The sequence below is a fragment of the Nelumbo lutea genome, chromosome 6 (genome assembly GCF_056320005.1).
Source record: "Nelumbo lutea isolate HS-2025 chromosome 6, American lotus-T2T, whole genome shotgun sequence".
Lineage (NCBI taxonomy): Eukaryota > Viridiplantae > Streptophyta > Magnoliopsida > Proteales > Nelumbonaceae > Nelumbo > Nelumbo lutea.
The window spans coordinates 39,906,343-39,929,566 of NC_142689.1; the positions used below are offsets into that span (position 1 = coordinate 39,906,343).

A 23,224-nucleotide genomic window follows, 5' to 3' on the forward strand; every position below is an offset into this window, starting at 1 on the left:
TCCAGTTCGGATTCGAGGCATCGAACAATGAAGCGGAGTACAAGGCACTGATAGCCAGCCTAAACGTAACGAAGGAGATCAACGCAAAACGCATTATAGTATACAACGACTCCCAATTGGTTGTGAATTGGGAGAATGGAGAGTATAAGGCTTGGGATCCTACAATGATGGCTTACCTGGCTAAAGTGAGGGAACTCCTATCGACCTTCCTTTCCTGGTTTATTCAACAAGTACTGAGGTCAGAGAACGCCGAGGCCGACGCATTGTCACCTTTGGCAAGCACAAGTGGCAACACCATGAGAACAATATGCATAGAAGACCTACCTCAGCCCAGCATTCTCGAGGGGGAGCCAGAAGAGATTGCTCCCGTCTTGCCAACAAAACCAAGCTGGGTTGACCCGCTTGTTGATTATTTGCTCCACAGGACCCTACCAGCTGACCGTAACGCAACTCAAAGGGTAGAGCGTCAATCAGCTCAATACATTATTATCGAAAGGTGATTGTACAGGAGATTCTTTACGCTCCCCTACCTACGTTGCTTACAGCCTTTAGAAGCAGACCGGGTACTCCACGTGATCCACAACTGTATTGGAGGTGTCTTGTGTGAGGAGCAGATCTGGTCTCCTGTTTTACCGCTTTCTTTTTGGCCTTTGATTATTTTTCCATTTTCTTTTCCAAGTATAAGGAGGTAGGGTCATCCTTTCGTTTAAGGAGTCGAAAGGCTCGATTGTTCCATTCCACTCTTGCATTCTTTCTAGCATGGATTTTTCAATGGATCCCAAACTTTCGAAACATGACAATCTAATACCTGTTGCGAATGGACTGTCAGTTATGTGTATCACATAACATTATATATGATTAAGACTTTTGAAAATATCAAAATTACCCTTTAAAATAAAACAAAATATTCATCATCTTCTCCCTAAAAAATATAAAACAGAGCACAAGCTATCTATCACAAACATCAAAAACCCTTCTTGCATACAATGATTGCCACTCCTCCAAACTCCTCTACCAAATACTTGGTGCACAAAAACCCGGCCAAAGAAACCTTTTGATAAATTACTGCCATTTTTTAGTCTCCTGAAGTAACTGATTTCTTAACCCCCTCCCAACGCGCCTACCTTTAGGCCAATCCATCTCTCATAGCTTCCTGAAAACAACACTCGTTTCCCAAGGTCTTTTTGTAATAGCAATGCTATAGCAAAATGCTCCACACAATAAAATGCCTCCTCGGTTGAGTGGACCCCAGCGGCTTCAGCTCCAAGTCGATGGCCGAGCAGGTCATCGAAGCATGTTCCGATCTCTGCTCCATCACCGCTATTATCAGAGTTCACAGGTGACCCCACTTCTACAGTTCCATGTACATTACTCTCATATTAATAGGCATTCTCTATCTTTAGTTTTGACTTACCAAGCGTCGTCACCTCAGGGATCGAGCTGAGACGACACGGATTTTAGTGAAACGTGGTGCCAGGCTTGTTCTCCCAGGAAAGCTGTCGAGGAAGCCAAGGCCCGTATTCTGGTTGAGTTTCTAGAGTCTTAAATCTTCATCATGGTTATCAATATATCTCACCTCTCTTTCTTTCGTACAAACCTTCGTTTCTGAGTTTGAATCCCTCAATTTGCCTCTCAATCTGCTCATGTGAATCATGTCAGCACCCAAGTAAAAGAAAATAAATTTATTCTATTTTTTTTTCTCTTATTATTTATTTTATCTGGTTCGTAAATCAACTTCAAATATATGAATTAAAAATGAATGAGAGAATAATTGATATATAGAAAATTAGATGATACTTGAAGGGCAATTGTATCTTTTCACATGCCATTCTTTTTCTAATAACCTCTTGGCTTCCCTTTCCAAGTGTGTCGTTCATCCAGATTTCTATTTGTGCCTTCCACTTTCGATCTCAGCTTATTTCTCAGGGTTAGGACACCCTCATTTTTAATTAGTTTCTTCCTGTTTACCCTTGATACCCATGCGCAACTGTCATCAAGATTACATTAAGACTCCACGGAAAAACTGAGGAAACTGTTTAGTCTCACAGCTACCTAATAACTCAAGAAAAAGCAAAATAAAATTTAAAAAGATAAGGAAAAACAATGAAAAACTATTGGGTTTCTAGCATATAAAGCAACTTTTGGGGTTTAATATCAATAAAAGTAATATATTTAAAAATTTTCAAAAATACGTTAACTTTTTAAAAATAATATCAATAAAAGGCAAAAATACTGTTCATCTTCTTCTTCTTGTCATTTATTCACTAGAGCCGCCATCCGCCACCACCCGCCACCGCCATCCGCTACCAGAGGTGGACGGAGGCAGAGGTGGTAGCGGCGGCGCTAGTGGTCATTCCTTTGCCTGCTACAACCGCTACTTCTGTCTCCACCCATTTCCGGCAACATTGCTAGAGGCGGAGGCAGAGGTGGGCTGAAGTGGTGGCGTTGGACAGAGAAACCACAAGCGCCGCCGCCACCATCTCTACCTGTCAAAGGCGAAGGCAGCGGTGGGCGACAACAGATGGCAATGGTGGGCGGCGGTGGATGGTGGCTCTAGTGAACAAAAGGCAAGAGATAAAAGATAAACAATGTTTTTGCCCTTTATTGATATTATTTTTAAAAAGCTAACCTATTTTTAAAATTTTTTTAAATATACTATTTTTATTGATATTAAACCCAAAAGCCCTTATATAGCATTTCACTTCTCGGAAACCCGCTCATTCTAGCTTATATTCTATGCAAAGGTCAACTATCAGCAACAACTTACAAGCCTACAATGCTCCTTCAATATTCCTACAATGCTTGGACCCACACCACCTCAGAAGTGGACAAATTATAAATCTCGTCACAGGTGAAAACAGTTGCGGGAGAATTTATCATAATTCAAGTGGACAAATTATAAATTTTCCTATTTGAAAAAAAAAAAAAATGCTCAAGATGTGGCCCACCATCCAATTGGGACCGCTGATTTCTACGAAATCTCCGGAAGTCCGGACCCGGGAGGAAAATCTGGTGACATCACTTAAGATCAATGACGTGGCACTTCTTCTTCTTGCTTTGATGAACAGCCTCTATTTTTTCTTTTCTGGATAGTTTCCAAGAAGCAATACCGAAAGAACGAGGTAGGAATTAAGTCTTAATTACTCCTACGAAAAAAGTCATTAATTACTGTAATTAATAAACCACGTGGCTCACATGTGACCTAAACAACCGTGCAGATTGCTTGCGTGGTGGCTACGCTCATTAATTAATCACACATCTCCGTTACCTCAAAAATCCCCATCCTTCTCCCTGTAGACTCTAGAGTCAAGGCTGACTGTATATATAATACTTAAACTTGCCACGTGGCCAATTATATATTGTCTGGTTGTTGGTATTTTAAGGAAAAAACCTCGAAAGGGGAGGCAGGGTAACTGCAGCCGTGCATTGGGAATATTTTCCCATGTAAAAATATACAAATACAGAGATAACAATGTGTTAAACTGTTAATTAATTAACACTAAAAATATATATATTTTAAGTAGACGTTAGGTACCACAATGTCCACGATTCCACGAAGCTTCGCATAGCAAGAACTTTGCCCTTCGACCTTTTCAACGCTATATTCCTTTGTTTTATAAGTCTTTTTAGCCCAAGACAAGTGCAGCCTTTTTAACAGAAAGGTGGCTAATCATACCCATAGTTGGTCCTTTCCGTTTCTATCGATGCCATTGGGCTTTACAAGTTGACGAATTGCAGCTTAATTCATCTATAAAGGTCGGTTCGGTCTGAGATTTCAAACTTTTCTGCGCTGAGCTGTTCTTTTGTCTTCGTCATCATCTTCTTCTTCTTTATCCTACTTGCAGCAGAGAAGCTAGACGCCTGAATTCTGAGTGAAAAAAAGTTCGTAAAATGATAAGTTTGCGAAGCGGAAACTGCTCGGTCACTGTGACGGGAATCTCGAACAACATGTTCATGTCTGAACATCTCTCTGGGAAAACCTAGAAAGCAATTCCGCGCGCCTGGCTTGCTTCTCTTTTTGATGTTCAAAAGAGACTGGCAGAGAAGGAAGTGGAAATTGTAACCGATTGGTCAAGAGGGGCTCCGATGGAGAGTGGTGGAGAGATTACCGAAGCATTACCTTCGACCAGTAATGTTCAAGATAAAATCTTTGTGGCCGTTGGAAAAAACGTGAAGGAGAGCAAATCGACTCTGTTATGGGCGTTAAGGAACTCGGGAAGGGATAAGATATGCATCCTTCATGTTCATCAGCCTCCACGTACAATTCCGCTCAGTAAGTTAATCAGACCTTTCCGTGAATATTCATTTCAAGCTATTATATGGTCCGCTTTGCTATCAGATTGAATGTTCTAGCTTCATAGTTTTTAAATCATTCAGAACTGGGATTTCTTGAAATTCTCTTATAGAATCTCTTCTCCTTTAAGAAAGAGTAGCCCAGTAGGTAGTCCAGCTGAATTCAGATTGCTAGACTGCAAAGCTATTAGACTTGTTTGTCTCTTTTCACTGTTTTTTCTCGTTTTGGTATTATGTTTTCGCTTTTATTTTCTTGCACTGAACTTCTTTCAGTGTTCTTGGTGACAAGGCTTCTAATTTTTAAATTCCAATTGAGATAACCAAAAGGAAAAATAGCTGGGAAACAAGACTTGGGGATAACTGGAACAAATTATTAAATCTTTTCTCTACTGTTCTCATTTTTTTTAATTCTTTTACAAATTTGATGCTGTTATTTTTTATATTTTTGTCCCTATTTTCATGAATCATATACTCTATATGATACTGTTATAGTTTACATTCATTATTTCCTTGACCTAAGAATTTACATGATGATAATCTGGTCCAGGGATTAGTTGCTTTATCAATAAAGTTCACATTCCAATAGCTTTACCAATAAATTTCACATCCAATTCAACCTTAAACCAATCTATTTTGAGTTTTCTACACAAATTCTATCCTCATTCTGCTCTATCAAGAGCCATGTTTGTTATGGAATTGTGAGTTCCTATATCAAGCCTAGAAACATTAATAAGAATGTGTAAGAATATAAGAATAATATGGACTTGGACAGGAGGAATGTCCTACAGATTTTGCGGTTCTAACCTAAGAATGGTGGACAAAGAAAATTGAGATATATGAGAAAGAATAGACTGGAAGAGAGAAAAAAAAAAACAAGGACTTAGCTCACAATAAATAAATTCAAATTATTCTTATTCCATATTCTAATTTACTCAAACACTAGGTACTAGTACTACCAAAAGATGTACTTTCGTAGACTCTAGTAAGAATAATTGGTTAGCCTACTTTCCTAACTTTAGATTATAAGATTGAAACAAAATAGAATCTCTGAACTCAATTGTCGCCTATTAGTATCTTGCGAATAAAATGGCCAAATTTTCCATATTCACAATTTCACATTGAATTTACAAAACCTCAGCCTTGTTGGGTATGTAACTAAAAAGAATTATCAGAAATATCAAAATCAAGCAAAACAAACATGTTTTGACCTCTGAAAGAAAAAAGCATTAAAAGAGTAACATGATTTCAACCTAAGGTCAAAAAATAAAAGAAAACTATGGAGTCCACAAGACAACCATTAGATACTTCATAAACTTCTAAACAAACTAAACACACTCCTACATTGAACTTACTAAAAATTAAAATTCAAAAATCTTTACCAAACTGAAAATTATAAAAGTTATGAAAATATCACATCTGGTCTGATATGCATGAGTATTTACATGTGAATGGAGGAGGATATGGCCCATGAATCTGTAGGTGTCACAGACTGAATAGGAGTGGAGAACAAAAAAGTACAGAAGATCCGGACTCCTAGATATCACCTATGTTGGTTGCCTTTACAACTGTAAAAGAGCAACAGGTCCCACCAGTGAGAAACCCATTTTTCCCAGTAAGCTCCAAAGCTATAGATCAGTTTCTTTTTCTTTTCTTCTTGGTTTACTTTCTAGGATAACATACTTCTTAATGAATTGATTTCCTCCTTCTCTGGTGCAAATACAGTTGCCTTGGAAACCACTTCTTAATGAACTTATTTCCTCTTTCATGAGTTCAGTTCTTTGGAGAAACACTTCTTTTGGTTGGGCCTGTTCAACTGCACAAGACTAACAGGTCCCACTGGTGAGAAACCACTTTTCCCAGGATGCTCCAAGGATCAGCTTCTTTTTTCTTTTATTCATGGTTTTCTTCAATTCTAGGATAACATGCTTCTTAATGAATTTATTTCCTCCTTGTCTAGAGCAAATACAGTTGCCTTGGAAACCACTTTTTGATGAATTAATCCTCTTGCACGAGTTCAATTCTTTGGAGAAGCACTTCTTTCTTTGGAGAAATACTAGTAGGCCCACGGGTTTATGCAACTTTTGGATGTCTACTCGTACAGATGTGATGAGACCCATGAAAATACACATTACAAGACAAAATTAGGCATGGATTCCACATTGCCTGAAGGGCTAGGTATCCCAAGAGTTGCATAAACTCAATTTTTACCAGCATTCCTCTTTTATAAAATGATTAGGAGAACTCTATGTCTCTTATGTGTATTGTGCTCCTTTTTTTTGCCTTATCTAATTCACTCTTCTCATTTTTATTATGTAGACATGGTTCTCAAGCTATCTTCTATGGCATAGTAATTTTTATCTTTTCCCCATTTCTTGTTGTTCTACAGTGGGTGGAAATCTTCCAATAAGTGCAGCATCAGAGAGGGAAGCAAGGTTACACCAAGACCATGAAAGGCAAAAAATGCATGATATTCTAAATGAATATCTTTCGATTTGCCTCTCCACTGGGGTATTGATTTGCACTTGAAGTATGCATATGGTTGTTTCTCTATTGTACTCCAATGATGATTTAACTTTGTTTCATATAGCAAAACCAATGATCCTCATATTTAATTGAAGTTGGGGGAGAAACTGTTTCCAATAATGTTAAACAAATGATCCTCATTTTTAACTTTGACAGTTTTATTGTTTTTTCAAGTGAGGTACAGTGATAATTTTGTGTAATAGCACAAAACAAGTAGTATTCACTTTCATTTAAGGTTAGGAAAACCAGTGTTTAGTAATGAAAATTGCTTTTTCTCACTGGCTGTCCACCATATGTATGTACCAGATCTAAACCATGCTTCTAACATCTTGGAGACCCATTTTGAATATATATATATATATATATATATATATATATATATATATATATATATAATGGACATACTTTCATAAACGTTCTTAATGATTGTTGACCTCAATGATTTATTTCTTATAGGTCCAAGCAGAGAAACTAGATATTGAAATGGACAGTATTGAGCTGGGGATCGTAGAGCTCATTGCTCAGCATGGGATTAAAAAACTCATTATGGGAGCAGCAGCAGACAAGCACTATTCAAAGTATGAATTAATTGCAGTGTCTAATATATTTCTATATTTAATTTTTATCACTTGGGGTTTTATATTTTTTGTGATTGGTGCTGTTAAGACCTATAACTCCCATTCAAAAGTCAAAACAAGATAGTAAATACGACCCTAATATTTCAATTGAGATAAAACATTATTTTTTGAAGACAGAACTAGACATTGATTAAGGAAACGTGTCAACAGGTTCATATTGGCCTGTTAGATGTGTGCCCTTTTTTACTCTCACTAAAATGTTGATATTGACATTTTTGGTTAACTCTTATAAAGTCTTATAAAGAATTTGACGCCATTTTGGTCTCTTCCTATTTGATATTCTATTGAAGTAGGAATTTGTATTTTGATTGTCTGTAACCTCTAAGTTAAATTTGGTGTGCTTTAACCTCTTTGGTAGGATTATGTAAGACAAAACTCACTCAACCAACACTACTGAGACTTGCATTTACTTCAAAATGTGTTCATTAACCTGTATTCTTACTTGCCATTTCAGGAGAATGATGGACCTCAAATCAAAGAAAGCAATCTATGTGAGCAAACAAGCACATTCATCATGCCATATATGGTTTATCTGTAGAGGAAACCTTATCTACACAAGGTATGCATTAGATTTTAGTTACCACAATATGGTCATGCCAATAATGATGATAAGGGACCCAAAGTCAAGGAACATCTTGGGGATCCTAAAGGCCTCCATTACACTTCTAAATCTTCCATTATCCCCCTGCTTTGAACCTTTATACTCTATTTAAACATCCAACATGGCTGCTTTGTAATATGTGAGTGGTTCAAGAGACGGGCAGTTAAATGGCCTGAGCTCTTTATGATGAGTTACCACATATATAACATGGATGGCTAGTTTCTACTTGTGATGCACTGAAGGAATCACGAGAAGTTTAACTCAAAAAAATGTTCTTCCAAACGGATACAACCATCGCTAACAATAGAACCGTTTACGAAACAGGGAAGGTAGTTCAAAAGGATCAGAAACAGAGGTCTTTCCAACGCCAATGGCCAGTCCAAGCACCAGACCTACCCAATCAGCCTCTTTCAATTCTGGATCTCTTCTGCAGGCACAAAACAGCCATGTGAGGCTAACAAACCCAGTTCAGAATTTACTATTCCGACTAATGAAATCTGATAAATTTGTCAGTCACAGAGGAAGACTCACAGCATCATCTTCCTCAGAAGTTTCTGGAGAAATGGCAATACCACGGATTCAGTCAACTATAAAGGTGACTGCCAATGGATGGGAAATGATATCACGAAGTTTCCCTTCTCAGAGTTCAGGTAATTCAATGTGGTCTTCAATTGGAGAAGCTGGCAATTTAGATACAACCTCAATGACAACGAATGCTCAGAATGATGAGGGGCTGTCCTCTCTTTATGAACCCAACGAGGATCTTCATTGTACATCTCCTGCAAATGATCCGCTACCTGTATGTAGTTCTTGCTACTTGTTATAGTACTGTCTACCATCTGTATATTTAGTAGAGGGATAGTAGTTTTGAAATATGTGGTATGTGCCTCAAAATACCCATTAAATCAAGATAAAGTGAAGTTAAATTCTTGCATTTGGGTTGAATCTGAGCCACCCAAAGTACAACATTCCCGAGTTTTTTAGCGGGTAATTCTGCAGTTTTTTTCTTTCAATGGTCTCCAAAGAACAAGTTGGAGCCTTGGAAGAAATCATGCATCAATTGTTAAGAAAAGCAAATTGAGCTGGACCCAGTTCCAAATCCCGCAATCAATTAAGGCTTCAAAAGCTATGTGATGTTCTTGGTAGGTCTGTCCTGCCAGTTCTAACTCTGCATCTATACACCCTTGAATTGTAGAGAAGTTAAATTCAGTTTCCTTTGGCTCTGTTGGAATTAGGAGCTTCTCTTTCAAAACCATTGTCAAGTTGGGTCAGTTGGGTCTAACTTACCCTCAAATTCTTTAATGGGTGAACAACTTCAATATTTTCTTTGGATTTTAGGTGGAGCAAGGACCAGTGAATGATGAACTATATGATCAACTTCTACAAGCCATGGCCGATGCTGAGAACTCAAAGCAAGAAGCATTTGAGGAGTCTGTCAGGCGTCGGAAAGCTGAAAGGGATGCAATTGAGGCTATACGAAGAGTAAGTAATTTCTTTTTTTTGTCTGATCCAAATCCTTCTATTCCTTAATGGATAATCCTATTTTCGACTTTGACTTCATAAAGCCTTAGCCATCCATATGGAATCAGCTAAATGAATCCTTTTGCCATTCCACTCTATCGAGGGTCATGTCCTGTAATGATGATTTTCTTACTTCGTTTATTTTTTGGTAGAATATTGTGTTTCTTTATTTACTCTGCAATATTACTACAAAGTCAATTTTCCACTTATTCTCATTGACTAGTAAATATGAGGGAAATTTCTAATAGAAAAGCAAGAAAATTAAAAGTTAAATAGATTATGCTACTTCCAACCTGAACAGTAGACAGAGCCTTACAGGCCTGTTGATCTTGAGTCCCTTACAATGGAATCAGCTGGCCAAATTTTGATGGGTTTAAGATTGTACTCTAAGTTAAAAAAGTTTATTAATATGTTTTTTGTGTTAAAGCAGCACAAAAATATATTAATTTAGAATTTCAAGTTAACGAGATGTTAGGTTTTTGCATACAATAGGAAATGCTGCATCATTTCCAGCTGCTTTAATATGTAACTTTCAAAATGAAAACTGGGGAGAGCCTTCATATTCTTCTCCTGGATCTCACAAGTACAGCTGAACTTTGCAGGCCAAAGCGTCAGAAATGTCATATGAGAAAGAGAAGTTGCAAAGAAAAGAAATGGAGGAATTGCTTGCAAAAGAAAAACAAAAGGTTGAAAAAATGAAGAGCTTGTTGGAGCAAGCAACAGAAGAACTTCGGATTGCCCAGGGCAAGAAATCAGTACTGGAGAGGCAAATTTTTGATACCAACTCAGAGTTGCTAGAGTTGGAGGAGAAGCTCGTTTCAGCGGATGAACTTATTCTGAATCTCAAGAATGAGCGAGATGAGTTGGAGAAAGAGCGTGAGAGTGCAGTTGGAGAAGCTTTGGAGTTGAGAAAAAAGATGGAAGATGATGACACAAACATATCAAGGATGCAATGCTTCTCTGAGTTCTCCGCAGAAGAGATTAAGGAAGCTACCCAAAACTTTGACCCAGCCCTGAAGATAAGTGAGGGGGGATGTGGAAGCGTATACAGAGGACACCTTCGTCACACCCAAGTGGCGATAAAGATGCTTCACTCTCATAGCTCGCAAGGTCTCGTCGAATTCCAACAGGAGGTAAATCTGGCCCAAGTTTCATGGATTGAAGTTTGGCATTGTTATTTCACATTGGCTGATTCATGAGCATATGTTTGATGCAGGTGGATGTGTTGAGTATAGTGCGGCATCAGAACCTTGTCACTCTCATTGGAACCTGCCCAGAAATGTGGTGTCTTATATACGAGTACCTTCCCAATGGCAGCCTTGAAGACCGACTTGCCTGTAAGGACAACACTCCCCCTCTTTCATGGCAAATGCGAACTCGAATTGCTGCAGAAATGTGCTCTGCCCTGATGTTCCTCCACTCCCACACTCCTCATAGGATTGTCCATGGGGATTTCAAGCCTGCCAACATCCTCCTTGATGCCAACTTTGTCAGTAAACTTGGTGATTTTGGCATCTGCCGTTTCATCCCCCATGATGAAGACTCAGCATGCTGGAGAACTGACCCAAAGGGTACATTTGCCTATGCGGATCCTGAATTCCTCTCTACCGGGGAATTAACACCAAAGTCAGACGTGTACTCATTTGGGATAGTACTGTTAAGGCTGTTGACGGGGAGACCACCATTAGGCATAGTGAGGGAGGTGCAGTATGCACTAGAGAAGGACAATTTGGATGCAGTATTGGATGCATCGGCAGGAGACTGGTCTTTTGTGCAAGCAAGGCAATTGGCTCACTTGGCACTTAGATGTTGTGAGATTAACCGGAAAAACCGTCCAGAGCTTCGATCAGACCCATGGAGGGTGCTTGAGCCGATGAAGGCTTCCTGTGGAGTTTCTTCATCAGCCCATCTGGGACCGGTGGATTATGGACGCGTTCCATCCTACTTCATTTGCCCCGTCTTTCAGGTGAGTGTTAACTACTTGGCTCTAATTTTGAAATCAAGATCAAATCTTGCCTTCCTTACCCAGGCATTGGTATTTGGGAGTAGGGACTAGCAATCCTCACTGAATTCTCCTCACAGCGTGTTGCAGCTGCACATCAGGAACATCTCTCTTGTATGTTTTCATTCATGGCGAGATATTCCAAATGCACAGCTGCAAGTGCTGTGAGGTGGCTGTGAGAAGTGAGATCCATTATGTGAGGAGGAAATCCAGATAAGGCAAGGATTTCGTCCTCACAAGATGTTCCTCACACCCACCTTACAGCATGTTCCTCACATCTGCAAGTGCTTTGAGGTGTGAGGTTGGTGTGAGGAAGAAATCCAGATTCCACTCAATTCATTCTCTCATCCATTAAGGGTGCAAATGAATTGGATTTAATCTCATTGGTTTTAGTTGGGCTTGGATATCCATTTAGCCGTAATTGGATTAAATTGGGTGTGAAAATATAACAGAAAAGTACGGACAGGCCTAATGCAGATTTCTGAATTCCCTTGCAAATCTATAAACATTCAAAAGGTCAAAAGCCCACTCTCTATGCACTCATATCCGCCCGTGAATTAGCATCAATTTCGAGCTGGCACCTACCCCAACTGTACTTTGTGCCTATGAATTCTGACCCTGGGCTGAAAGGTCATTCTCTATAATTCATTTATTAACTGGATGGAATTCAGACATTGTTTGATTTGATCCATTAGGATTGGGATTCAGATCGGGCATCTAGATATACAATCAAATTGAGTTCAAACCTATCCTTGAGATGTTGGATAGATGATCGAAATTGGATATCATCTCGGATTCTTATTGGATCATATTTGGTTTACCTTTATCCGAATTCGATCAATCTAACTTGCAGCACTACTCATCATCCATCACATCTTCACCACGAGGATATAGAATTACAACCCACCAAAATTATTATATGTAGGTAGTTCACAAACAGAAGAATGATATTACCGTTTTTTAAGGATATGTTTGGGAGTGCTTAAAAATAAGTGCTTATTTGGGTGGAAACCACACCATTAAGCACTTATTGGTGTTTGGGAAATAAGTCTGAAATAAGTGCTTATTTTAAAATAAGGGCTTATTTTTTAAGCTCAAATTTTCTATTTTTTTTACAGTCACTTTTATTAGAATACCAATTGTACCCGGTGAATTCTTAGAATAAGCACTTATTTCTTAGAATACCAATTATACCCTTTTACAAAAACAATTTTACAAAGTCACTTTTGTAAAAGTAATTTTATGAAAAGTACTTTTATGAGAGTAAAGTATTTTTATGAAAGCACTTTTACGAAAGTAATTTTATGAAAAGTACTTTTATTAAAGTAAAATATTTTTATGAAAGCACTTTTATAAAAGTATATTTACAAAAAGCAAGAATTTTTATAAAAGTATTTTTACGAATGCACTTTTATAAAGGTACTTTTACGAAAGCACTTTTACAAAGATAGTTTTACGAAAGCACTTTTATAAAAGTACTTTTACGAAATAAATATACTTTTATAAAAGTACTTTCGTAGAAGTGCTTTCATAAAAGTATTTTCATAAAAGTGCTTTCATAAAAATACTTTACTCATAAAAGTACTTTTCATAACATTACTTTTGTAAAAGTGCTTTCATAAAAATACTTTCATAAAAGTGCTTTCATAAAAATACTTTCCTCACAAAAGTACTTTTCATAAAATTAAAAGTGCTTTCGTAAAAGTATTTTTATAAAAGTGCTTTCGTAAAACTACCTTTATAAAAGTGCTTTCATAAAACTACCTTTATAAAAGTGCTTTCATAAAAGTACTTTCATAAAGTTCTTTCATAAAAGTGCTTTCATAAAAATACTTTACTCATAAAAGTACTTTTCACAAAATTACTTTCGTAAAAGTACTTTCACAAAATACTTTCCTCTAACAAAAGTACTTTTCATAAAATTACTTTTATAAGTGTTTTTGTAAAATTGTTTTTGTAAAAGGATATAATTGGTATTCTAAAAATTGTTTTACGAAAGTACTATTGTAAAAAAACTTTTATAAAAGCACTTTTACAAAAGCACCTTTATAAAAGCACTTTTATAAAAGTACTTTTACAGTACTTTTATAAAAGCACTTTTACGAAAACATTTTTATAAAAGGTATTTTACATAAGTACTTTTATCAAAGTACTTTTACATTTCATAAAAGCACTTTTATCAAAGTACTTTTACTCATTCAATTTGTATTGGATATTTTGAAAATTTGAAAGAAAATGAAGGACAAAAGAGTCACAATTGCTTATTTAAGTGCTTATTAGAAAAAAAGACCATTAAACACTTGATATAAAATATGTGTTTATTTTTTAAAATCACTTGAAAAAGATGGATGCCAAACGCAAATAAGTGCTTATTCGAATAAGTACTTGTTTTTAAGCACTTATTTTTAGAGTTCAAATCTGTGGGGTGCCCCACAACGTCCCGCAGCACATTCTCACCGTGAATTACGAATATCTCCCAATGATAGTAGAAATGATGATGTCATCATCAGGAAATATTCCCAATACATGGCGGGGATGTGCTGGGATGTGCTGTGGGACATTGGGACACATATGTAAACTCTTATTTTTAATATAAACACTCCCAAACATGGCCTAAGTCTATTGCCTCCCAGCCATTACCCATTATATGGCATAGCAGCAGACATCCATGGTCCTTGATAATAATTGCTAGAGTCCTGGTGTGGTATTATGAGTGATTAAGATGGTAATGGGTAACCGATGCCCGGCTGTGTCCAATAGGCCCATGACTGTAATAAGTCTTAACGTTATGCCATTGGTACTTCTAAAGAAAAAAGGTCATTGGTTCCGGCTGATTTGAAAACGAATTGGTTCTTACGCTGTGTTTGGTTGCATGCAAATTAATTTGTATTAATACAAATACATAGGAGTGCAAATGTAAAAAATGCAAATTCTTGTTTAATTTTGTTTTGGATTTTATTTTGTTCTGCTTTATCTCATAATTTACTTCATTTATACTGCAATCAAATAAAATAAGCTAAAATTTGAAGCAAAAATAGGCTAGAATTTATACTCAAATCATTTGCACTGCTATAGTTTTGCATCAATAAAATTTTATTTGCATTGCAACCAAATACAGCCTTATTAATAACAAAAATACAGAAAATTTGTTGTTGGTTTATGGTTATGTATGTGTTATTTTTTTTCTTGGGCTGTGTTTGGTTGCAATGCGAATAAATTTGCACTGATGGAAAACCATGGCAGTGCAAATGATTTGAGTGTAAATTCTGTCCTATTTTGTTTCAAATTTTAGCTTATTTTGTTGTACAAATTAAGTAAATTAAGACATGAGGCAGAATAAAGTAAAATCCAAAACAAAATTAAACAAGAATTTGCATTTTTTTTTACATTTGCACTCAAATACATTTGTACTAGTGCAAATAAATTTGCACTGCAACCAAAACAGCCTTGTGTCCAAAACTGAAACCAAATCTGTTCTTGAATTGTTGAGTTTAAAGAACATGTTATTTGTTATCATGTTCCATGACTCATATAATTTCTATACTTTTATTTTAGAAATTATTATTTTGGCAGTTTTAGTAACATTTTTTTTTAAACAAAATCAACTTGCTTTTAGATTTCAAAATATAAACACAGTTCAAGAACGTTCTTTTGGTTAATCTGCTAATATGGAAAATTTAAAAATAAATGAAAACAAAAAACATTGATATTGTCGAACACCCCCTTAAATGTCCATCAGGCATTTTATATGGCAGCCGATACCTAATGTTTAGGCTGAAACCTCCCTGCTTTTTAAAAGTAGATTTGAACGTCTGTTGTGCTGGATCTTTTTTAAACCATTGATATAAAATGTCTGGTAACAAATTACAATAACTATCTATCAATCAATAAATAAATAAATAGGCCTTGTTTGGTTCACTGCTCTAGGTTTCATTTTTTTAATTCATAATGGGCAAGAATGAATAATATTAGAGTATTTAGTTACAAAATTCTTGTCATGGGCCTCACTACATCAGGAAAAATATTCATATCCCATCTTGCTTATTTTCATTCTTTAAAGAAACTCTATGATGGCAAACATTAACCGTTGTTATGGATGTTTATCGGTGGATTGCCATGGAAACTTATGTTGACAGACATTGACCGTTGGCCATCTGTCCGTAAATAGATGGTTTTGGATACTGCCAGCACAGAATTTTTTCGAAGATTTAAAGTGAGCAACATATGGCACTTAGAAAGAATGAGAGTTGAACCAATGAGAAAGAATTTAGAAAAAAAAAAAAAAGTTTGGTTCATAGCAATATTTTCTCATTCTTCCCATTTTTATTCATTTTTGTTCATTTTAGAATTTTACTTTAGGTTATAATGAGAAAGAATGAGAGTTGAACCAAACATGGTAAGTGTATGATAACAAGAAAATCCATCATTAAAATGACCATGGTTTTCAAAACCGGACCAGACAAACCGGGAATCGGTCACTTGATCGATTCTGTTTTCCCCCAAAACCGTTGATTTTGTTTGGCAAACTGTTGAAAGGGCTGGTTAACCGTTCAAATGGTTTTGACCGTTTTTCATTTTTTTTTTTTTGGTTAGAACGAGTTGACCGTTCGGATTGAACCGTCGGACCGTTCGAATTGGTAACCGGACCCCTGACCGGTTCGGTTTAAAAAACCATGAAAATGACACAAAAGATACTTCAATGCCATTCAAGTTTAAAAATGTTTGATAATAAGAAACCACCCCTTTTATTAAAATGAGTACTTAAATGCAGTTCAAGTTTCAAAAATACCCCTTAGGCTATCAAACCACAGCCTTACATTCCAAATATCGGTACTTGCTATTCAATTCACAAGAGATCTTCACCCAATATTGTCAAACTTGAACCACATTGCACGGTAGAATCAAGGTTCAAAATATTGATATGCTCGATATGCTGGTATGGGCGTATTGGGCGAATTGATATTACTTTTTTAAAGTTTTTTATTTTTTTTTCTGAAACTGGTTCAGAGGGGGCGGTTTAAGTCTCTTCCATCCCCTGAATCGGTCAGACCCCCGATTCACTCACTATAGGGGCATATCAGAAGGGTCTCAGAATGATACATATCAGTCCATACGTGTCAATACTCCCATTTCGGACACCAATCTCTTGACTTTAGTTACAAGACTTTAATTAATTAATCAAATCTTAAGTCTGAAGTGTTTAAAGATCAAAGTACATAGATGGGTAGCCATCATAATTGGGCATTTGGCAAATTGGATCAGGACTCAAAGTGTATGACCCCATACCCAAACCTTAATGGACCCGTAACCCATTTTTTGGTAGGATCTAGATATAGGTGGACTCAAGCATGCGGATCCAGACCAGATACCCATTGACATAACACAACTAATCACCGCGTGGCGTTTCAACTCTTGGTGAGTTGAAGTGTTCCCATCTAAAGCAGGATGCAGCTTATAGGTATGTGCATCCACCTTTCCAAACTGCCCCAAGCTTCTCATCACTCATCTGGTATAAGGCTGCATTTGGCATTAGGATTTATCTCCTTTTTTCAGTTAAAATGTCTTAATAAAAATTGAGTCTTGCTTGTTTATCGTCACTCAGCCCGCCTGTAATCAATTCAAGTTAAAATCAGCCCCCATAACGTCCTATAACACATTCGCGTGTATTAGAAACATTTTTCGATTATAAGTATCAGAAATGATGAGGCATCATCCGGAGATGTTTTCAATACACAGATGTGCTGTGGGACGTTGTGGGGCGCCCTCCTGTGGGGGTTTGATTTTAACTCGCTTATAACCATGTAGCCTAGGTTGTCAGTTGGCCCATCGAGGAGATATCAATTCAAACTCGTGGAAAATCAGTACCTTCGAGTTGTGTGCCCATGGCTTGCATGCATCCCTGCCACCCTACTGAGCCACTGAGCATTTATCTCATCACAATGGGACTAAAATAAAACAAGAAAAGATAATTCATAATTCCAATTACAGCTCAGCGGGTAACCCGTGCAAGTGAAACTCTTCCTAGCTTTTTAACATGAGCACGTGGCATCGCACTTGTTAGACCAAAAGCATCACGATTGGGGTCTTGGGCCTCATCCACGTGGGTGTAGATTTCGTGGGTTGCGTCTTGTGGGTAGCAGATCCGGCTCATGACAAGTTCCCCAGAGTCCCAGACTGGTAAATGGTCCCAGACCCAAGCCGAAGCCTTTTCTCGAGTATGATATATCCGGTATATGGGTGACCACCTGGTACGATACAATTAAAGGACACCCTGTTGGTTTCCTTCAGTGGTATCTTGATTCCTGAATGGAGGTATGCCGCATGGGCTGGTCCAGGCTGTGTTCAATTTGAAAGTAGGACGGTCTAACTGAGCCAACCCTGAATTCGGGCAGGGCTAATGTACTGGAGGAATGCTAGGTTGGCCCACCCAGACTGTCTTGTTGACATCGAGGTTCAAGGGACCATTAGCTGTCTTCTGATTTACCAGCTCCGCAACAGGTCACCCACCCCCTTGCATTGGGTCATACATATAGTATGTAGATAGGACTCAAGTCAGTCGTCCACGTACCTGGAAGATGCTGAAAAGTAATGGTTCGATTGTGCCTAGTATTTGCCATTAATTTGATTTAACCCCATTATTAATAATGACCAAAACATATTTTTCTTGGTTTTTAACTTTATATTAATCCCTTTCTCTATAATATTATTTATAAAGTGGGATACTTGCTTTGGGTTTCGTATTTATGTGATTAACATTTATTTGCACACATGTAAGCATGAACTCAATTTGGGCTAAATTAGATTAGGTCAATGGTCAACTTTAAATTTTGAATCTCAACTGAATCCGTTGTGGAACCCAACCTTCAATCTAAAATTGAGTTGGGTTGGATTTATTTGGGCCCAGTTTCTTTACTTATTTTTTACCCCAATAGGCTCAGTTGGGTTTTATATGGAAAACAAGGACAACAAGGTCACGATGTTTCAGCACTGTATTTATGTTACACATAACAACCAGCGTACAGACTGACTGTTGATGTATTATATGATGTACACCTAACACTCACAAGAGCAGACATGTTGGATTTGGGTTTGGATTGCCCAATACCTCATCACCTTAACCCTTATTCCTCCCCCCCCCCCCAATAACCCTAAGTTAAATCGGGTTTGTATTCTTCAACTTAACCCATTCATTCAAGTCATTTGCACTGCCATAGTTTTGGATCAGTGCAAGTTTATCTGTATTGCAACCAAACACAGACTAACCTACATGTTTATACTTTGCAATGTTTAAGTGCTTTTGTGCTTGGATTGAAAAACAAAAAAAAAAATTGATTAAAAACATGAGTACATCTTTTCTTGTATTATGGATTTATGGTTGTTATTCCTGATCAAACTGTAGGAAATCATGCGAGACCCTCACATTGCAGCAGATGGTTATACGTATGAAGCTGAGGCATTAAAAGCATGGATCGACAGTGGCCGCGACACTTCACCCATGACAAACCTTAAGCTTGCCCACTGCAATCTTATCCCAAATCATGCCCTACGATCTGCAATTCAAGAATGGCTACAGAACCATCCCTGAAATCCTATTGTATGTATTTTTGTTATTTTTTTAATTTAAATTTTGTATATAACCAAAATACAAGTACACATGCCCATATAAGAAAGAAGATGACGTGAAACACAAAATTTGTTAAACACATTGTTGGAATAAAAGTAGGTAAACTAAAATCAAATCCGAATATCCTTTTGGCCATAAATCAAAACTGGAGAGAAACTACTATGCTCGTAACAGAATCGACTACTTGTATAAAGAGAAGCAGTAATAGATGACAAAAAACAAACATCCAAGTTTTTTTTTTTTAATTAAGAGAATTAAATTACACAGCACGAGAGAACGATCTCCAAGCTTAGTCTAGGAGGGAGATGCAGCGAAGATCCCAGGGGAAGTCTTTGAAGAAGATTCTCGAATCTTTGATGACCCTAACCAATCCACTGCACGGTTGCCTTCTTTGTAGGTTTGAACATACTTGCCTCTAAGGGTGTAAAGAGATCAAATTCGAATTGAATCAGATAATATCCAAATTTGAATCTGATTAGAAAATTTGATATTTGAGGGATATTGAAAAAATAATATTCAAATCAAATTTAACTAAATATTCGATTTGAATTTAATAAATTAATTATTTTAGGTAATTAACAAATGTATAAAATGAATATTTTATTTATATAAATATATAAATTATTTATATATTTTAATTATTATATGTATAAAATATATAAAACATATAAATATTTCATATATTATATAACACATATCCAAATTCGAATCCAATTAACTATTTGGTATGAATAGGATATCTGAATGCAACCAATTAAATATTCGAATTATCCGAATTTGATTCAATTATGTCAAATCTCAAATTCAAAATCGGATTTTCAAATACTGTTGACACCCCTACTTAACTTCTCAGGTAGACTTGTTCACGGGCCAGGCTTCGAGACTGATTTACACTATATTGGGCTTGGGCTTTTGTGCCGGGCCCCATTCAAAAATTGGCAAAAACCAAGCCCGAGGCCGACCCATGAACAGGTCTATCCTCGGGGAAGACTTTTGATGATATAATTGTAGTCCACAAATCGGTGGGTGCATCAAATCTTTGAGCAATTTTGTGGGTTTCGTAGGTCGCCTACCCACATTTCAGCTCCCATGATTGTTTTCTTCCAATGGGACCCATTTTTGCTAAAAGTATTTTACCAATATAATCCTTGGCTATACAACCAAAAGCACAATTACCATTTTGTTTTAGAGATGCATCAAAATTTATTTTAATTTTATTTATTGGTGTTGGGTTCTATTTATCCAAATGAGTTGCATTCTGAACATGGTTGAGATGATGAGCATTTATCACATTTTGAGTCATTTGTACATGAGATATTTATGAATGCATCAAAGTTGTCAATAGAGTTACCATTTCCCAATCCATCAACATTTAATGAAGTTCTTATCACATTTGCAATTATAAATGGTATGCAGTTTGATTATTTGAAGAAAAGATGGGTTCACATCCGCCCCCCACAGCCTTGCCCCCTAAAAACGTTCCATGGGTTGTGAGCGCGCGCTGCATGTTCTCCCACATGCGGATTAGAGGGACTCGTGCGTGTCCTCCCACACGTTCCACGGGACGGCCGTTAGCTACCTCTCGCCCAAAAGGTCACTTCGTTCTCTCTCGAATTTCAGCTCACTTCAACCCTCGACCTTCTGCTCTCAAAACTGAAACCCGCTAGAATTGAGTTCCGTTAGTCGACGCCGACGACCGTTCTAGAATATTTATTTACCGGAGGTAAATATCCCTCAGTTCTCAAATAAGTTTTTTTCTCATTTTCTACCTTGTTTTTTTTTTCTCATTTTTTGCCGGAGTGGGAGCCCCCTTCCAATTCCGCTGATCGACGCCAACAAGTCAGAACCGCCGCAACATCTACAACTCTATGCCTCTTCCATTGACCAACAACTCACTTCACAAGAGAAAAAATATTATGCTTTTAATGACAATTTAAGGTTCTAATGGTATCATCTAATTTCATTTAATAAAAAAAATTGCGTCGAATTGTACAATATGATGTTTTCTTTTCCTGAGTAATCTTTGTGGGTTTTCCCAAATCACTCAGCATGTACAATTTTGCTTCTCTTGTTCTCGGGTTGTCATGAAGGATTCTTGTTTCCTCTGCCTCTATGCTCTGTGCTTTGTCTCTTTGTCACCGGTCTAAATATTTACAAGTCAATTGCTGCCATCTCCTAGATTAGAGAACAAGGAAGAACTTAATTCCTTTCTTATTGCAGACGAAGCACCAATTCTTCCAGAGCTTGAATCATCCAGACATGCGAGCATGATTTTTTGGCTTCATCCAGAGTCATCTGAACCGAACATTTCAACCCAAAATCAGTACTTAATTCATTTTGTTTGTTTCAAGCATCAAAATATCAAACACATTCTGTTGTACATACCCATGTGGGTCGGAGCTTCCGTTGTTTTTTCTATTGCAAAAAACAAAAAACAAGGTAGAAAAATAGGAAAAAACAAATCTGAGAAATGGAAGAAATGAGAACAAAGAGGGAAACTTACCTCTGGTAAATAGAGCTATTGAAACGATCGTCGGCATTGACCGAGGGAACTTGAACGGGGGAAAGCTTTGGCGGATTTCAATTCGCGCACTCCAAGTCGAGGGTTTAAGTGAGGCTGAGATTCGAGAGAGAGAGAGAGTGAGAGTGTAAGAGATTACATATTTTGGGTGAAGTGGGAGCTAACGGGATGAGCTAACGATTGTCCCATTAGCTCCACACGAGTTAGATGCATTTGTGTGTGGGAGGACATGCGGTGCGCTATGGGTTCGTGAGATGTTTTGGGAGAAAACATGTGAGGGGCAAATGCAAACCCAGAAAATATATGATTGGTCCATATGTAGCTCTTGGATGCAAGGTAAGGAAACATTATAAATCAAATCATTCTAAAAAAAGTGTAAATGTGTAGAGGCTTTAAAGAATGATTAGGTAAGTGCAGCATGACTTACAAAAAAACTACAATAATAAATCCGAACTTGAAAGCACTACATTATGTAGCAAAACTCTCAAAGAGTACGAGAGTTGATATTAGTAGGTCAACAACATATAGAGTCAAGAGGAAGGCAATTATTGGTATTGAGGGAATTCAAAGTGAGCAATATAAGAAGTTGATTAATTATTGTCATGTGTTGTTGAATTCAAATCTAGGAATTATAGAAAAAGATTGGTTTTAAAGAATATTCTTCAAGACAATTTTAAAGATTATTTGCGTATTTCAATACAATGAAGGTTGACTTCATGGAGGGTTGTCGTCCATTTATAGGGCTTGATGTCTGACATTTAAAACAATTTTAAAGATGGAAATAACTGTATATTCCTAATTGCTTTTGTTGTTATTAGATGCCAAAGAATCTTGGACTTGATTTTTGTCTTTATTGTTTGAACTAATTGGAGGGCAAAGGAGCATGTTTGGAGTAATATATTTACTGCTTTAATTCCAATCTATATTTGATATTTGAATAAATATACTAAAAGTTATGCTAATTGTGTTTCAGGGCCTTATGGAGACATTCGAGAGAATGATTCCAAGTGCTAAACACCAATTTTGTGTGAAGCACATGTATGCAAATTTCAAAGGAATTTTCAGGGGAAGAAACTTAAGAGATTGTGTATGGGGGAGCCATTTGAACTTCAAAATGTGCCAGTGCAATACTTAAACTCCCAAAAACTATCAATTTGGTCCCAACCATTAATAATATGTCTGTTATATCAATCACGTGATGACGTGTGATGGTTAGATTTTTTAAAATATCAAAACTACCCTTTAAGTATTTTTTTAAATGATCTTACCCTTCCTAAGACAAACTTAAATTTTAGGAGGAAAACCAGGGTTTGTTGAATAAATAGCATTTTAAAGTTCGTATAAGCTACAGCGAGTGAAAAATGTTGGAAGTGAAAGTTGGAACAAAGCTTTCGAGCGTCTACAATTGCCATTTTATTTCAAGGTTTACCAATTCCAGTGCTCCATTATCATCAGTATGATCTCTTTCCTTACTGTGCCATTCTCTCTTTTTTTGTTTAAA

At 36.9% G+C, this 23,224-nt stretch overlaps 1 protein-coding gene and 2 long non-coding RNA genes across 3 annotated transcripts; 2 read left to right on the forward strand and 1 right to left on the reverse strand.

The window, feature by feature from the left end:
* Positions 1-3,637: 3,637 nt before the first annotated feature.
* LOC148848678 (U-box domain-containing protein 33-like) lies at positions 3,638-19,281 on the forward strand. Its single transcript, XM_088948433.1, has 10 exons — positions 3,638-3,756; positions 3,846-4,273; positions 6,680-6,801; positions 7,273-7,394; positions 7,909-8,013; positions 8,380-8,854; positions 9,394-9,537; positions 10,179-10,709; positions 10,793-11,542; positions 18,978-19,281. Exons 2-10 carry the CDS (start codon positions 4,087-4,089, stop codon positions 19,161-19,163), a joined length of 2,622 nt encoding a protein of 873 aa, XP_088804559.1. The 5' UTR covers positions 3,638-3,756; positions 3,846-4,086; the 3' UTR covers positions 19,164-19,281.
* Positions 19,282-20,632: 1,351 nt separating this feature from the next.
* Positions 20,633-22,914, forward strand: LOC148848679 (uncharacterized). Its single transcript, XR_016101097.1, has 2 exons — positions 20,633-20,925; positions 22,697-22,914. It is a non-coding gene; the product is annotated as an uncharacterized LOC148848679 (long non-coding RNA).
* LOC148848680 (uncharacterized) lies at positions 21,135-22,011 on the reverse strand. Its single transcript, XR_016101096.1, has 3 exons — positions 21,706-22,011; positions 21,588-21,617; positions 21,135-21,497 (listed from the first exon to the last, which is right to left on the reverse strand). It is a non-coding gene; the product is annotated as an uncharacterized LOC148848680 (long non-coding RNA).
* Positions 22,915-23,224: the final 310 nt, after the last annotated feature.

Coding starts and splice junctions, on each gene's coding strand:
- LOC148848678 (XM_088948433.1), top strand. CDS start 4,087: ATGGAGAGTGGTGGAGAGATTACCGAAGCATTACCTTCGACCAGTAAT. Junction 8,855..9,393: donor CTGCAAATGATCCGCTACCT/GTATGTAGTTCT, acceptor TTTGGATTTTAG/GTGGAGCAAGGACCAGTGAA. Junction 10,710..10,792: donor TCGTCGAATTCCAACAGGAG/GTAAATCTGGCC, acceptor TGTTTGATGCAG/GTGGATGTGTTGAGTATAGT.